This window comes from Coregonus clupeaformis, chromosome 17 (genome assembly GCF_020615455.1).
Source record: "Coregonus clupeaformis isolate EN_2021a chromosome 17, ASM2061545v1, whole genome shotgun sequence".
NCBI classification, from domain to species: Eukaryota; Metazoa; Chordata; class Actinopteri; order Salmoniformes; family Salmonidae; genus Coregonus; species Coregonus clupeaformis.
Genome location: NC_059208.1, coordinates 13,982,731 through 13,999,310, shown reverse-complemented (window position 1 = coordinate 13,999,310; position 16,580 = coordinate 13,982,731). Strand labels below are relative to the sequence as shown.

Below are 16,580 nucleotides of genomic sequence, written 5' to 3'. Positions count from 1 at the left end.
AAGGACTGGGGGTAGGGAGTAAGGACTGGGGTAGAGAGTAGGGACTGGGGTAGAGAGTAGGGACTTGGGAAGAGAGTAGGGACTGGGGTAGGGAGTAAGGACTGGGGGTAGGGAGTAGGGACTGGGGGTAGGGAGTAGGGACTGGGGTAGGGAGTAGGGACTGGGGGTAGGGAGTAGGGACTGGGGGTAGGGAGTAGGGACTGGGGTAGGGAGTAGGGACTGGGGTAGGGAGTAGGGACTGGGAGTAGGGACTGGGGTAGGGAGTAGGGACTGGGGTAGGGAGTAGGGACTGGGGTAGAGAGTAAGGACTGGGGGTAGGGAGTAGGGACTGGAGGTAGGGAGTAGGGAGTAGGGACTGGGAGTAGAAACTGGGGGTAGGGAGTAGGGACTGGGGTAGGGAGTAGGGACTGGGGTAGGGAGTAGGGACTGGGGTAGGGAGTAGGGACTGGGGTAGGGAGTAGGGACTGGGGTGGGGAGTAGGGAGTAGGGACTGGGAGTAGAAACTGGGGGTAGGGAGTAGGGACTGGGGTAGGGAGTAGGGACTGGGGTAGGGAGTAGGGACTGGGGTAGGGAGTAGGGACTGGGGTAGGGAGTAGGGACTGGGGTAGGGAGTAGGGACTGGGGGTTGATTTGGGATTCAGGATTCCTGGTCACCAGGACCATACCTTTCTGACGTAGGTCACCAGCTCCCCAGAGTAGAACTGAGAAACACTGAGCAGGTCTGGACTGTTAGCCTGGTTGATACGCAGCAGAGGCAGGTCCAACGCAGACGCCAACTGGTAACATAGATCAATAAAACACGCATTATTTGTATTTATTATGGATCCCCATTAGTTCCTGCCAAGGCAGCAGCTACTCTTCCTGAGGTCCATCAAAATTAAGGCAGTTATACATTTTAAAAACATTACAATACATCCATAACAGATTTCACAACATATTAAGTGTGTGCCCTCAGGCATCTACTCTACTACCACATATCTACAACACAAAATCCATGTGTACATGTGTGTATAGTGCGTATGTTATCGTGTGTTTGTATACATGTGTCTATGATTGTGTTGCTTCACAGTCCCCGCTGTTCCATAACATGTATTTTTATCTTTATTTTTTATTTTTTTATCTACATTTTACTGCTGGCATGAGTTACTTGATGTGGAATAGAGTTCCATGTAGTCATGGCTCTATGTAGTACTGTGCACCTCCCATAGTCTGTTCTGGACTTGGGGATTGTGAAGAGACCTCTGGTGGTATGTCTTGTGGGGTATGCATGGGTGTCTGATCTGTGTGCCAGTAGACTGCATGTTTTGAAACAGAAAATACAAATGTCTTGTTTAGGGGATTAACCTGTGTACTCTACTAATGCACTGTCTGTCTGAGTAGTGAATGGTTCACCTTTAGAAAGGTGGCTCGTAGTTTGGTCACCATGGATGGGTTCGCTCTGATACTCTCCTGCATGATGGATGTGAAGCTGGGAAAACAACCAGAGAGAAAAACATTAAATGGCAAATGTATATATTATAATTGACTTGCAAGAGAGACCTGGCTATGTCATCGTGAAACTGGTAAGCCAGAGTAGTTGGACAGTGTGTACCTGTCTATGATCTGCCATGCATAGGACAGGTCTCCTACTATCTGCATGGTGATCAGGACCTCCTCCTTGATGTTTATGGTCCTGATCATCTGGTGAAGGAACTTCCTGGTGTCAGCCAGAAACTGACACACCTGCAGGTTGGACTCCAACTGGTGGAACTCTTGAACCTGAGGACAGGAAGTCAGGGTTTATTGGTAAGGAGAGGACAGGAAGTCAGGGTTTATTGGTAAGGAGAGGACAGGAAGTCAGGGTTTATAGGTAAGGAGAGGACAGGAAGTCAGGGTTTATAGGTAAGGAGAGGACAGGAAGTCAGGGTTTATAGGTAAGGAGAGGACAGGAAGTCAGGGTTTATTGGTAAGGAGAGGACAGGAAGTCAGGGTTTATAGGTAAGGAGAGGACAGGAAGTCAGGGTTTATATATAAACATATTTTTGGACAAAACAACATAATTGTATATCAAATCAAAGGGATTCAAATTATGCCCATGTAATAGATATGATCATGTAACGGTCACTAAGAGAGTTACCCAGAGATGAAATAACTACAGTGCATGTACTCTTGTTCATGTTCTAGTCCTCACCTCTACAAGGGCCTGTATCAACTGAACGGTCTTCCTGCCTGCAGCGGTGGAGTCCTCATAGTTCAGAGACTCTATCTGCTTAGAGATCTCCCTGAACCATGCCTGCAGGTTCTCTGTCCAACACAACAACAACCATGTTAACAACACACATCAACATCTAACACATTTACAATAAGAGGAAGTATGGCATAGTGAGTTCAGCTTTCACTATTGCAATAGGAATAGGTATGGTACAGTGAGACAGCAATATTAATAGGTATGGTACAGTGAGACTGAAATAGGAATAGGTATGGTACAGTGACAGCAATAGGAATAGGTATGGTACAGTGACAGCAATAGGAATAGGTATGGTACAGTGACAGCAATAGGAATAGGTATGGTACAGTGACAGCAATAGGAATAGGTATGGTACAGTGAGCCAGCAATAGGAATAGGTATGGTACAGTGACAGCAATAGGAATGGTACAGTGACAGCAATAGGAATAGGTATGGTACAGTAAGCCAGCAATAGGAATAGGTATGGTACAGTGACAGCAATAGGAATAGGTATGGTACAGTGAGCCAGCAATAGGAATAGGTATGGTACAGTAAGCCAGCAATAGGAATAGTACAGTGAGACAGCAATAGGAATAGGTATGGTACAGTGACAGCAATAGGAATAGGTATGGTACAGTGAGCCAGCAATAGGAATAGGTATGGTACAGTGAGCCAGCAATAGGAATAGGTATGGTACAGTGACAGCAATAGGTATGGTACAGTGAGACAGCAATAGGAATAGGTATGGTACAGTGACAGCAATAGGAATAGGTATGGTACAGTGAGACAGCAATAGGAATAGGTATGGTACAGTGAGACAGCAATAGGAATAGGTATGGTACAGTGACAGCAATAGGAATAGGTATGGTACAGTGACAGCAATAGGAATATGTATGGTACAGTGACAGTAATAGGTATGGTACAGTGAGACAGCAATAGGAATAGGTATGGTACAGTGACAGCAATAGGAATAGGTATGGTACAGTGACAGTAATAGGTATGGTACAGTGAGACAGCAATAGGAATATGTATGGTACAGTGACAGTAATAGGTATGGTACAGTGACAGTAATATGTATGGTACAGTGACAGTAATAGGTATGGTACAGTGACAGTAATATGTATGGTACAGTGACAGTAATAGGTATGGTACAGTGACAGTAATATGTATGGTACAGTGACAGTAATATGTATGGTACAGTGACAGTAATAGGTATGGTACAGTGACAGTAATAGGTATGGTACAGTGAGCAACAAGCTTTTAAGAGCATAATACATTAAGAACACCTTCCTAATATTGAGTTGCACCTCCTTTTTCCCCTCAGAACAGCCTCAATTCGCCGGGGCATGGACTCTACAAGGTGTCGGGGCATGGACTCTACAAGGTGCCGGGGCATGGACTCTACAAGGTGCCGGGGCATGGACTCTACAAGGTGTCGGGGCATGGACTCTACAAGGTGTCGGGGCATGGACTCTACAAGGTGTCGGGGCATGGACTCTACAAGGTGCCGGGGCATGGACTCTACAAGGTGTCGGGGCATGGACTCTACAAGGTGTCGGGGCATGGACTCTACAAGGTGTCGGGGCATGGACTCTACAAGGTGTCGGGCATGGACTCTACAAGGTGTCGGGGCATGGACTCTACAAGGTGTCGGGGCATGGACTCTACAAGGTGTCGGGGCATGGACTCTACAAGGTGTCGGGGCATGGACTCTACAAGGTGTCGGGCATGGACTCTACAAGGTGCCGGGGCATGGACTCTACAAGGTGTCGGGGCATGGACTCTACAAGGTGTCGGGGCATGGACTCTACAAGGTGCCGGGCATGGACTCTACAAGGTGTCGGGGCATGGACTCTACAAGGTGTCGGGGCATGGACTCTACAAGGTGTCGGGGCATGGACTCTACAAGGTGCCGGGCATGGACTCTACAAGGTGTCGGGGCATGGACTCTACAAGGTGTCGGGGCATGGACTCTACAAGGTGCCGGGGCATGGACTCTACAAGGTGTCGGGGCATGGACTCTACAAGGTGCCGGGGCATGGACTCTACAAGGTGCCGGGGCATGGACTCTACAAGGTGTCGGGGCATGGACTCTACAAGGTGTCGGGGCATGGACTCTACAAGGTGTCGGGGCATGGACTCTACAAGGTGTCGGGCATGGACTCTACAAGGTGTCGGGGCATGGACTCTACAAGGTGTCGGGGCATGGACTCTACAAGGTGTCGGGGCATGGACTCTACAAGGTGTCCGGGCATGGACTCTACAAGGTGTCGGGGCATGGACTCTACAAGGTGTCGGGCATGGACTCTACAAGGTGTCGGGGCATGGACTCTACAAGGTGTCGGGGCCTGGACTCTACAAGGTGTCGGGGCATGGACTCTACAAGGTGTCGGGGCATGGACTCTACAAGGTGTCGGGGCCTGGACTCTACAAGGTGTCGGGGCCTGGACTCTACAAGGTGTCGGGGCATGGACTCTACAAGGTGTCGGGGCATGGACTCTACAAGGGTGTCGGGGCATGGACTCTACAAGGTGCGGGGCATGGACTTACAAGGTGGGCATGGACTCTACAAGGTGCCGGGCATGGACTCTACAAGGTGTCGGGTCTCGCATGGACTCTACAAGGTGTCGGGGCATGGACTCTACAAGGTGCCGGGGCATGGACTCTACAAGGTGTCGGGGCATGGACTCTACAAGGTGTCGGGGCATGGACTCTACAAGGTGTCGGGGCATGGACTCTACAAGGTGTCGGGGCATGGACTCTACAAGGTGTCGGGGCATGGACTCTACAAGGTGTCAAAAGTGTTCAACAGGGATGTTGGACCATGTTGACCCCAATGCTTCCCACAAACTGTTGAGTGTGAAAAACCCAGCAGCGATGCAGTTCTTGACACACTCAAACCAGTGGAGTGTGTCAAGGAACCTACTACCATACCCCGTTCAAAGGCACTTCAATATTTTGTCTTGCCCATTCACCCTCTGAATGGCCCACATACACAATCCATGTCTCAATTGTCTCAAGGCTTAAAAATCCGTCTTTAACCTGTCTCCTCCCCTTCATCTACACTGACTGAAGTGGATTTAACAAGTGACATCAATAAGGGATCATAGCTTTCACCTGGATTCACCTGGTCAGTCTATGTCACGGTTCTTTATGATTTGTCCAGTCAGTGTATACCGCACACATATAAGCAGTTTCAGTGGTTGACTCCAACTAAAAGGATTTGCAAGCAGTCACACTAAGAGAGGGATTCCAGATTGTGAACTGCCAGTTGTGGTAATGATGTGTGTTTACGTTGTATGTAGAGTTGTGTTATCCATCTCACCATTCTTCTCCACTCTGGTTAGAGGCTTGACCCCAGAGAACACCTCAGCCAGCTCCGTCATCCTCTCAGCTCCCTCTGTTCTATAGCTCTCCCATTTCAGCTGCTTCTCTGACAGCATCTGCTTGAACATCTGTGAGGAAGGGGAGTACAGATGGTGAATCCACCATTATATTCAGAGACGGACACGGTTTTATTGTGTAATCCACCATTATATTCAGAGACGGACACGGTTTTATTGTGTAATCCACCATTATATTCAGAGACGGACACGGTTTTATTGTGTAATCCACCATTATATTCAGAGACGGCTTTATCCCATATTTCAGAGACTGACACGGTTTTATTGTGTAATCCACCATTATATTCAGAGACGGACACGGTTTTATTGTGTAATCCACCATTATATTCAGAGACGGACACGGTTTTATTGTGTAATCCACCATTATATTCAGAGACGGACACGGTTTTATTGTGTAATCCACCATTATATTCAGAGACGGACACGGTTTTATTGTGTAATCCACCATTATATTCAGAGACGGACACGGTTTTATTGTGTAATCCACCATTATATTCAGAGACGGACACGGTTTTATTGTGTAATCCACCATTATATTCAGAGACGGACACGGTTTTATTGTGTAATCCACCATTATATTCAGAGACGGACACGGGTTTACATTGTGTAATCCACCATTATATTCAGAGACGGACACGGTTTTATTGTGTAATCCACCATTATATTCAGAGACGGACACGGTTTTATTGTGTAATCCACCATTATATTCAGAGACGGACACAGTTTCATTGTGTAATCCACCATTATATTCAGAGACTGACACGGTTTTATTGTGTAATCCACCATTATATTCAGAGACGGACACGGTTTTATTGTGTAATCCACCATTATATTCAGAGACGGACACGGTTTTATTGTGTAATCCACCATATATATTCAGAGACGGACACGGTTTTATTGTGTAATCCACCATTATATTCAGAGACGGACACGGTTTTATTGTGTAATCCACCATTATATTCAGAGAACGGACACGGTTTTATTGTGTAATCCACCATTATATTCAGAGACCGACACGGTTTTATTGTGAAATCCACCATTATATTCAGAGACGGACACGGTTTTATTGTGTAATCCACCATTATATTCAGAGACTGACACGGTTTTATTGTGAAATCCACCATTATATTCAGAGACGGACACGGTTTTATTGTGTAATCCACCATTATATTCAGAGACGGACACGGTTTTATTGTGTAATCCACCATTATATTCAGAGACTGACACGGTTTTATTGTGTAATCCACCATTATATTCAGAGACTGACACGGTTTTATTGTGTAATCCACCATTATATTCAGAGACGGACACGGTTTTATTGTGTAATCCACCATTATATTCAGAGACGGACACGGTTTTATTGTGTAATCCACCATTATATTCAGAGACGGACACGGTTTTATTGTGTAATCCACCATTATATTCAGAGACGGACACGGTTTTATTGTGTAATCCACCATTATATTCAGAGACTGACACGGTTTTATTGTGTAATCCACCATTATATTCAGAGACTGGACACGGTTTTATTGTGTAATCCACCATTATATTCAGAGACGGACACGGTTTTATTGTGTAATCCACCATTATATTCAGAGACGGACACGGTTTTATTGTGTAATCCACCATTATATTCAGAGACGGACACGGTTTCATTGTGTAATCCACCATTATATTCAGAGACGGACACGGTTTTATTGTGTAATCCACCATTATATTCAGAGACGGACACGGTTTTATTGTGAAATCCACCATTATATTCAGAGACGGACACGGTTTTATTGTGTAATCCACCATTATATTCAGAGACGGACACGGTTTTATTGTGTAATCCACCATTATATTCAGAGACGGACACGGTTTTATTGTGTAATCCACCATTATATTCAGAGACGGACACGGTCTTATTGTGTAACTACAACTTGACTTGGCATCAAATCATATATCATATTGTTAGACTCACTTCTTTGAGAGTGAACTCAAACTGGGCGGTGTCTAGGAGTAACTGGAAGAGGATCTTGGGGTTGTACTTGGAGTCGTTGATCACCTGATCTTTGATCTGTCGCAGACGCTTGTTGTTGGGATCATAGGCTGCAAGAAGAAAAGACAACATAGTTTAGGAATATAGTATCACCTGACATGATTCAGCCTGAGGTTCAGCCTGACATGATTCTACCTGAGGTTCAGCCTGAGGTTCAGCCTGACATGATTCTACCTGAGGTTCAGCCTGACATGATTCTGTCTGAGGTTCAGCCTGACATGATTCTACCTGAGGTTCAGCCTGACATGATTCTACCTGAGGTTCAGCCTGAGGTTCAGCCTGACATGATTCTACCTGAGGTTCAGCCTGACATGATTCTACCTGAGGTTCAGCCTGACATGATTCTACCTGAGGTTCAGCCTGACATGATTCTACCTGAGGTTCAGCCTGAGGTTCAGCCTGACATGATTCTACCTGAGGTTCAGCCTGACATGATTCTGCCTGAGGTTCAGCCTGACATGATTCTACCTGAGGTTCAGCCTGACATGATTCTACCTGAGGTTCAGCCTGACATGATTCTACCTGAGGTTCAGCCTGACATGATTCTGTTCCCTGAGGTTCAGCCTGACATGATTCTACCTGAGGTTCAGCCTGACATGATTCTGTCTGAGGTTCAGCCTGACATGATTCAGCCTGAGGTTCAGCCTGACATGATTCTACCTGAGGTTCAGCCTGACATGATTCTACCTGAGGTTCAGCCTGACATGATTCTACCTGAGGTTCAGCCTGACATGATTCTACCTGAGGTTCAGCCTGACATGATTCTACCTGAGGTTCAGCCTGACATGATTCTACCTGAGGTTCAGCCTGACATGATTCTACCTGAGGTTCAGCCTGACATGATTCTACCTGAGGTTCAGCCTGACATGATTCTACCTGAGGTTCAGCCTGACATGATTCTACCTGAGGTTCAGCCTGACATGATTCTACCTGAGGTTCAGCCTGACATGATTCTACCTGAGGTTCAGCCTGACATGATTCTGCCTGAGGTTCAGCCTGACATGATTCTACCTGAGGTTCAGCCTGACATGATTCTACCTGAGGTTCAGCCTGACATGATTCTACCTGAGGTTCAGCCTGACATGATTCTACCTGAGGTTCAGCCTGACATGATTCTACCTGAGGTTCAGCCTGACATGATTCTACCTGAGGTTCAGCCTGACATGATTCTACCTGAGGTTCAGCCTGACATGATTCTACCTGAGGTTCAGCCTGACATGATTCTACCGGAGGTTCTGCCTGACATGATTCTACCTGAGGTTCAGCTCTGCATCGTTTTGATACTAGTTCTCATTCCCACTTTAAACAAACAACTACAAAAAAGTCTTCATGAGCCCTTTATAAGGCCTTTATAGATGCTTCATAAATCAGTTCTAAGCACATTTCATGCATGGACCTAGATGTCTATAGAAAGCCCTACCTGAGTCTGCAGTGTGTAGCATCAGCCAGCGTATCGCCACATTACAGTCCCTTAAACAGTTGAGCAGCTTGGGGATGTTATCCAGGACTATCTCCTCCCTCAGGAACCCTTCCTTCAGCAGCTGCTGGATCTGGGGCCTCAGGCCATCCATACTGACTGAATAACGACTGGCCTAGAGGAGAGAAGAGGAGGGTTAACGTCTGGTTAGTTATAGGGTGTTATAACATACTAGACCTAGGGCCTCAGGCCATCCATACTGACTGAATAGCGACTGGCCTAGAGGAGAGAAGAGGAGGGTTAACGTCTGGTTAGTTATAGGGTGTTATAACATACTAGACCTAGGGCCTCAGGCCATCCATACTAACTGAATAACGACTGGCAAGGAGGGTTTGTTAGTTATAGGGTGTTATAACATACTAGACCTAGGGCCTCAGGCCATCCATACTGACAGAATAACGACTGGCCTAGAGGAGAGAAGAGGAGGGTTAACGTATGGTTAGTTATAGGGTGTTATAACATACTAGACCCAGGGCCTCAGGCCATCCATACTAACTGAATAGCGACCTGGCCAGAGGAGAGAAGAGGAGGGTTAACGCCTGGTTAGTTATAGGGTGTATAACATACTAGACCTAGGGCCTCAGGCCATCCATACTGACTGAATAACGACTGGCCCAGAGGAGAGAAGAGGAGGGTTAACGCCTGGTTAGTTATAGGGTGTATAACATACTAGACCTAGGGCCTCAGGCCATCCATACTGACAGAATAACGACGGCCTAGAGGAGAGAAGAGGAGGGATAACGATGCTTTAGTTATAGGGGTGTTAAAACATACTAGACCTAGGGCCTCAGGCCATCCATACTGACAGAATAACGACGGCCTAGCGGAGAGAAGAGGAGGGTTAACGTCTGGTATAGTGATAGGTGTTATAACATACTAGACCTAGGGCCTCAGGCCATCCATACTGACAGAATAACGACTGTGCTAGAGGAGAGAAGAGGACGGTTAACGTCTGGTAGGATATAGGGCTGTTGTAACATACTAGACCTAGGGACCTCTAGGCTATACTGACAGAATAACGACTGGCCTAGAGGAGAGAAGAGGAGGGTACGTCTGTGATAGGATATGACATGACAGACCTGGGCCTCAGGCATCATACTAACTGAATAACGACTGGCAGTGGGATGTTTTAAAGGTGTTATAACATGGTAGTGGGGGTGTCATAAGCAGTCCTCTAACCTTCCACATTTTCACAACAACTGTGGTAGGATATGACGGGACAACTGTGGTAGGATATGACGGGACAACTGTGGTAGGATATGACGGGACGACTGTGGTAGGATATGACGGGACAACTGTGGTAGGATATGACGGGACAACTGTGGTAGGATATGACGGGACAACTGTGGTAGGATATGACGGGACAACTGTGGTAGGATATGACGGGACGACTGTGGTAGGATATGACGGGACAACTGTGGTAGGATATGACGGGACAACTGTGGTAGGATATGACGGGACAACTGTGGTAGGATATGACGGGACGACTGTGGTAGGATATGACGGGACGACTGTGGTAGGATATGACGGGACGACTGTGGTAGGATATGACGGGACGACTGTGGTAGGATATGACGGGACAACTGTGGTAGGATATGACGGGACAACTGTGGTAGGATATGACGGGACAACTGTGGTAGGATATGACGGGACAACTGTGGTAGGATATGACGGGACAACTGCGGTAGGATATGACGGGACAACTGTGGCAGGATATGACGGGACACTCACGTCTAAAACAAGGCCTTATGGGAAAACAACTGAAAACCATTCCATGTTAGTAGCCGTTCTGTAGGTAAGCCTGTTAGCCTCCATACCTGCTCTCTGATGTTGGCTGAGTCCAGGGTGTAGTTGAGGGCGATCTTGGCAGCTTTATATGGTTCCCAGGCCTCCACCAGATTCACAGTGATCCCCATATATACACTGATGACCTGCAGCAGGAGAATTTGTAAATAAACTCTACTTTAAACCTGCGTAATGGCTGGAGGCCTGGTGAAATATACTGCATCAAGATATGGAAAATGTATGCACTCACTAACTGTAAGTCGCTCTGGATAAGAGCGTCTGCTAAATGACTAAAAATTTAAAATGTAAATATGGCTCAAGAGAAACAAGTACACTTATGTTTCCCAAGTATTCAGGGAAGTGCAGCTTAGATGTCTCTCACCCAGTTATCAGGGAAGTACTTGTCCACTATCTCCCTCATCTTGGCCTGTTGAGTGTGCAGTATGGAGGGAGTGAAGTAGAGACAGACATACAGCATGGCAGCCTGGTTAGCCAACGCCGTGCTGCGGTGCTCAGGCAGGGGGTACGCAGACACCTGGGGAACACAGAGGACAGCTTTAGAGACAGGAGGAAACATGGATCTAAGAATCAGATGATTACATGATCATAACATACAAATAGACTGAATAACCCTACAAGACAATTGAATATTGATGCATAACTTGTTTTGCAAGCAATTTCATTCAGTTCTAGGATACTACCACCTAAACGGAGCCAATGGAGTGTTGACGTTACCAAATATGACAACATGGCATATAAGGATGTACAGAAATGTACTAAGAGTGGGTTAGCATGACGCGACTAACTCCTTTTGAGGTAAGAAAACAAATGGTTAAAAATCCAGCAAAGTATCCCTTTGAGCCTTTTTTATTTATTATTGAACCTTTATTTAAACTAGGCAAGTCAGTTACGAACCAATTCTTATTTACAATGACGGCCTACACCGGCCAAACCCGGACGACGCATGCGCCGCCCTATGGGACTCCCAATCACGGGTGGTTGTGATACAGCCTGGAATCGAACCAGGGGGTCGGTAGTGACGCCTCAAGCACTGAGATGCAGCGCCTTAGACCGCTGCGCCCCTCGGGAGCCCGACATGATTGTACCACCTTACCTGGTTATAGATGTCATCAGAGCGCAGCCTGCCGATCACCATGCTGATGAAGGTGGCGCTGATAGGCACTCTCTGGAAGTAGCTCTCAGGGTAGTTAGCTGGCCGTTTGGCCCCTGACTGGCTAGAGTACCCTGTACTACGCAGCAGCTTACAGATGTCATCCAGGTTAGAGTCCGCTGAGGAGCGAGCGGCACTGGAGAGACAAATAGGACATGTATAGTTAGTAAGATGTTCACTTGAACTCAAATGTTTTGGTTTCTTTCATTCAAATGTTGCTTTTTAGCTCCATCTGGTATTATGCATTAAATTTCAGCCTGTGAAATGTTTTCAAATCAAATCAAATGTTATTGGTCACATGCACATATTTAGCAGACGTTATTGTGTGGCGAAATGCTTGTGCAACGTTGCTTAGGAGCTAGAAGCAGAGTTGCCATGTCTGTTGGCGCCATCTTACTATCTTAGTGTTATAGTATTATTGATAATATTATTGATAGAATTAAATGGTCCCTGACAAAATAACAAAGAAGATTGATTCTTAAAAGGGATCAAATGTATAAAGGATGCAGAAGCAACCCCCAAAAAGAGCAGCATAGTGTCACCTGTATCTATAGTAGGACACCAGCATCCTCTCTCTGACCTCCCCGTCCATCTTCTGGTCGATAACCAACAGCATGACCCCATAGAGATACAGGGCTTCGCACTGGTTACAAGGACAAACAACACATCATGGGACTCTTGCATGGCCTTCTGGACATTGTCAAACATACAGGGATGATCTTCATAAACGTATTAAAGTTGGTCTTAGCGCTACAAAGCTTTCAGGGAACACACGCCGGGCCCTCTACAAAATATAAGTGATTACAAGAGATTTACCAGCAGCTGTTTCCCATCCTCATTCAGCAGGACAGTCTCCAGGGTCTGCTGGATGTAGACACCTTCATACAGGTCGTCCAGGTACCTTGAGAGAAGAACAGCAAATGAAATAAAGCATGGTGAGGAAATGTTATGGTGAGACAGTCAGACTACTTGACACACCACACAGTAAGGCTTCAGCTCAATGAAATGTTATGGTGAGACAGACAGACTACTTGACCCACCACACAGTAAGGCTTCAGCTCAATGAAATGTTATGGTGAGACAGACAGACTACTTGACACACCACACATTAAGGCTTCAGCTCAATGAGCGAACAGACCAAATATGTAATCCAAACAGACACATGGTTGATATCGTAAGGAGGAATTCTATATTACCTGATTAGATCAACGGTGTACTTGTGGACACTTTCAAAAGCCAGGTAGAATCGTGAGAGTATCTCTATGTTGTTCTCCCGGAACTCTTCATCCAGATCCTGAAGCTCTGGTTTGGCTTCTACCTTACTGTCATAGTACTCTGGACCCTGGAAGGCAGGGGGCGAAAAAGTTAATTATGGACATAACATTGGACATACATTATATCCCTGCACTTCGTCATCATGCCATAACACATTCTAAAGAATCTAGTTCATAGATGACATCAAATAACTTGAAAGACCTAACCATGACACTGGCGGTGTGTGTCCATTATCTAGGAGGTGCACCACAAATGATGTCCTTTCACTGTCATCTCATTTCACACTCATTTAACAAGACAATCCCATCTCACCTTGAAGTAGCTGAAGTCGCAGATGATATCTCCATATTTCTGCTGGTCACTCTTGTCTTTGAGCCTGAAGACGGCAGGGATGAACTCTGAGAGGCGGAGGAGCTCCGCTATGATAGCGTTCCCCCGGGACACGATCCTCAGCACTGCCTGGCCACACAGGTTGTTCTCCGCCAGGAAATCCACCATGGCGGCGGTATCGGTCTACAAGGCGTTCTGCAATTCTGGCTCTGGCCCACTTCTACACTATTATTGTGTAAAGAGAGACACAGCTGCCACTAGCTAGACAAGTTAAACCAGGAGCTAAACTGCATCTCTAAATAGTATTCATTTGTATAACGAGTTCGGCTAGTTACATGAAACAATTGTGCATAAAGCTATCACCAGCTGGCTAGTTGAAGCCAGTAGCCGGAAATATGTTTTGCAACAAGCGGTGGATTTACATGCACAATTTCACAACAGTACTTACCTTTAGGGATAAAACTATAGGATAGTGTAGTTGCTTGCTAATTGTTGGCTGTTTCAAGTTTTTCAATTCAATTCCTGTTTACCATCACATGACAAACCACATGATTCACCCGCTCCCTCCCTGCAGAGTGTTTGTGGACCACTAGATGGCGACAAAGTCAAAACTAAGACCAGGGGCTTCTTCTTATTCGTGTGAATTTCCGGCCGACTAGAGACGCTGTCTTCTTCTTCGTCGTCGTCTTCGTCTTCTTCTTCTTTGCTATTATGGCGGTCCGCAAACACATATTATAGGTGCATGCCGCCACCTACTGTATTGGCTGTGTATCAGCCTGCTATTCTGTTGAATGAATTCATTACTTTGTGAAAAAAATTGCCCTACCAACTAACCCTGCACCCATTAAAACCTCACTACTATTCCACTACTTTGGCCCGATCTAAACCTACCTACTTGGGAGGACGGGACACTATTGTTCAAAACACCTTGTAACTCTTCTGCAGTAAAATCTTGTACACCCAAGTACTTATGTGCAGCTGCCACCACAACATCTATCCTCTGTGATTGACCTTCCATTTCTGCGGTACAATTGACAACCGTGACCATGAACGCCAAAAAAACAACCTTATTGAAGCACGTTATTCCTATCATGCTCTATTGGCCCCGGCCTACTTACAGGGATCCTCTCAGGATCACTCACTTCTTCTACTACTCTCTTCGCTGCCTCAGCATACAGCACCTTCTGCACTACTCTGATCCTGGCAACCTCAACCTGTCTTTCTCTCACCTGACACCTTTGAACTCCGCACCATTGGTACCCCTACAGTTTACACACACAACTGTATTAACCGATACTACACATTCCTTTGTGTCATGTCCTCCTGCACACTTCTCACATCTAGGAATCTCCCTCCTACACACATCTAGGAAAACGGCGGGCGTCACAAACGCCAGGAATATTCTTTCATTTGATCCACATCTACACTCAATGCTACCCCACTGATCACTCCTTTGAGCAGCGCCCTGCTCCGAGTAGTGATGGGATTCTCTGCTCTACAGGTTGAGCCCCGGAGACGCTCGTCGTCCGCTGCCTCTTAGATGGAGGATGCACAAACAATCAAAACAATTGCACTTATCTTTCACAGATGTAACCGATCCCAGTTTGTCCGTAACCAGCCTGAAACAACATACGGGTCGGCCAAAAAGCAGGAATCCACTTTTTCCAAAAAATCTCACTACAAAATCATATCTGATAGGACTCCCATGGCAAACACTGAAAATGTCTACCACACTTGTTGCCTCAGGCTGGCTCAACTTCGGAGCACTTCCTAGGCCTACTGACCGACCGACTCAAGGTTCTCAAGAGCGCAAGTAGAATTATAGGTGAATGTATGGTGAGTGTATGGTGAATGACTTGTATTCAGGAGACTGAGGCTTGAACGAAGGTTTGTACTCAGGAGATGTAGGTCTGTACTTAATGCCATTTTTATGCTTTTGTGTCATCGCACCGTCCTCACAGCTCTCTCCACCTCACATTACAACATCGAACTGGTGCCCAGCAAAGAGTAGGGGCTGCAATGTAGGGTTACTTTGTAGTGTAACTAGGGTAACTGCCTGGTAGTTTATATAATACATGATTTGGCCTTAATGGGAGATGTCTTGATTTGTGTAACATTATCTCAGTGTATGCTATGAATGCCTAAAAACGAAATAATTACTAGACAATTACAAGCTAATAAATAACTTAATGTCAGAGCTGGCAGAAGTTCTTGTCACAAGGCTCAGTGGTGGATCTGGATGCCCTGACATAAAATAGCCTGGATTTCTGTAGTTTTACGCGTGTACTAACTGTAAGTCGCTCTGGATAAGAGCGTCTGCTAAATGACTAAAATGTAAAAATGTATGGACTGACGGGTTTTACACACCAGCAAAGGATTGTTAAGCCTTGAGACAATTGAGACATGGATTGTGTATGTGTGCCATTAAGAGGGTGAATGGGCAAGACAAAAGATGTAAGTGTCTTTGAACCGGGTATGGTAGTAGGTGCCAGGCGCACCGGTCGGTGTCAAGAACTGCAACGCTGCTGTGTTTTTCACGCTCAACAGTTTTCCGTGTGTATCAAGAATGGTCCACCACCCAAAGGACATCCAGCCAACTTGACACAACTGTGGGTCCTCTGTAGCTCAGCTGGTAGAGCACGGCGCTTGTAACGCCAAGGTAGTGGGTTCGATCCCCGGGACCACCCATACACAAAAATGTATGCACGCACGACTGTAAGTCGCTTTGGATAAAAGCGTCCGCTAAATGGCATATTATTATTATTATTTATTATTAACATGGGCCAGCATCCCTGTGGAATGCATTCGACACCTTGTAGAGTCCATGCCCCCAACAAATTGAGGCTGTTCTGAGGGCAAAAGGGGTGAAACTCAATAATAGGAAGGTGTTC

The 16,580-nt window shown here is 46.1% G+C and overlaps 1 protein-coding gene across 5 annotated transcripts in view; it reads right to left on the bottom strand.

The window, feature by feature from the left end:
• The window catches only part of LOC121585944 (WASH complex subunit 5), a 29,308-nt gene extending 15,023 nt beyond the window's left edge, over positions 1-14,285 (bottom strand). The window contains exons 1-15 of one of the 5 annotated variants that reach the window (XM_041902301.2): positions 14,138-14,285; positions 13,672-13,914; positions 13,281-13,426; positions 12,901-12,985; positions 12,627-12,727; positions 12,028-12,220; positions 11,296-11,448; positions 10,946-11,059; positions 9,072-9,243; positions 7,574-7,701; positions 5,532-5,661; positions 2,171-2,283; positions 1,592-1,758; positions 1,393-1,468; positions 666-776 (exon numbers count right to left, since the gene is read on the bottom strand). In XM_041902301.2, the coding sequence (XP_041758235.1) occupies positions 666-776; positions 1,393-1,468; positions 1,592-1,758; positions 2,171-2,283; positions 5,532-5,661; positions 7,574-7,701; positions 9,072-9,243; positions 10,946-11,059; positions 11,296-11,448; positions 12,028-12,220; positions 12,627-12,727; positions 12,901-12,985; positions 13,281-13,426; positions 13,672-13,857 (1,875 nt within the window). In that variant the 5' untranslated portion in view covers positions 13,858-13,914; positions 14,138-14,285. Of the gene's footprint in view, positions 1-665; positions 777-1,392; positions 1,469-1,591; positions 1,759-2,170; positions 2,284-5,531; positions 5,662-7,573; positions 7,702-9,071; positions 9,244-10,945; positions 11,060-11,295; positions 11,449-12,027; positions 12,221-12,626; positions 12,728-12,900; positions 12,986-13,280; positions 13,427-13,671; positions 13,951-14,137 lie in introns of all 5 variants that reach the window. The other 4 variants (XM_041902302.2, XM_041902300.2, XM_041902299.2 and 1 more) reach the window with 4 other exon arrangements.
• Between the last annotated feature and the right edge of the window lie 2,295 nt (positions 14,286-16,580).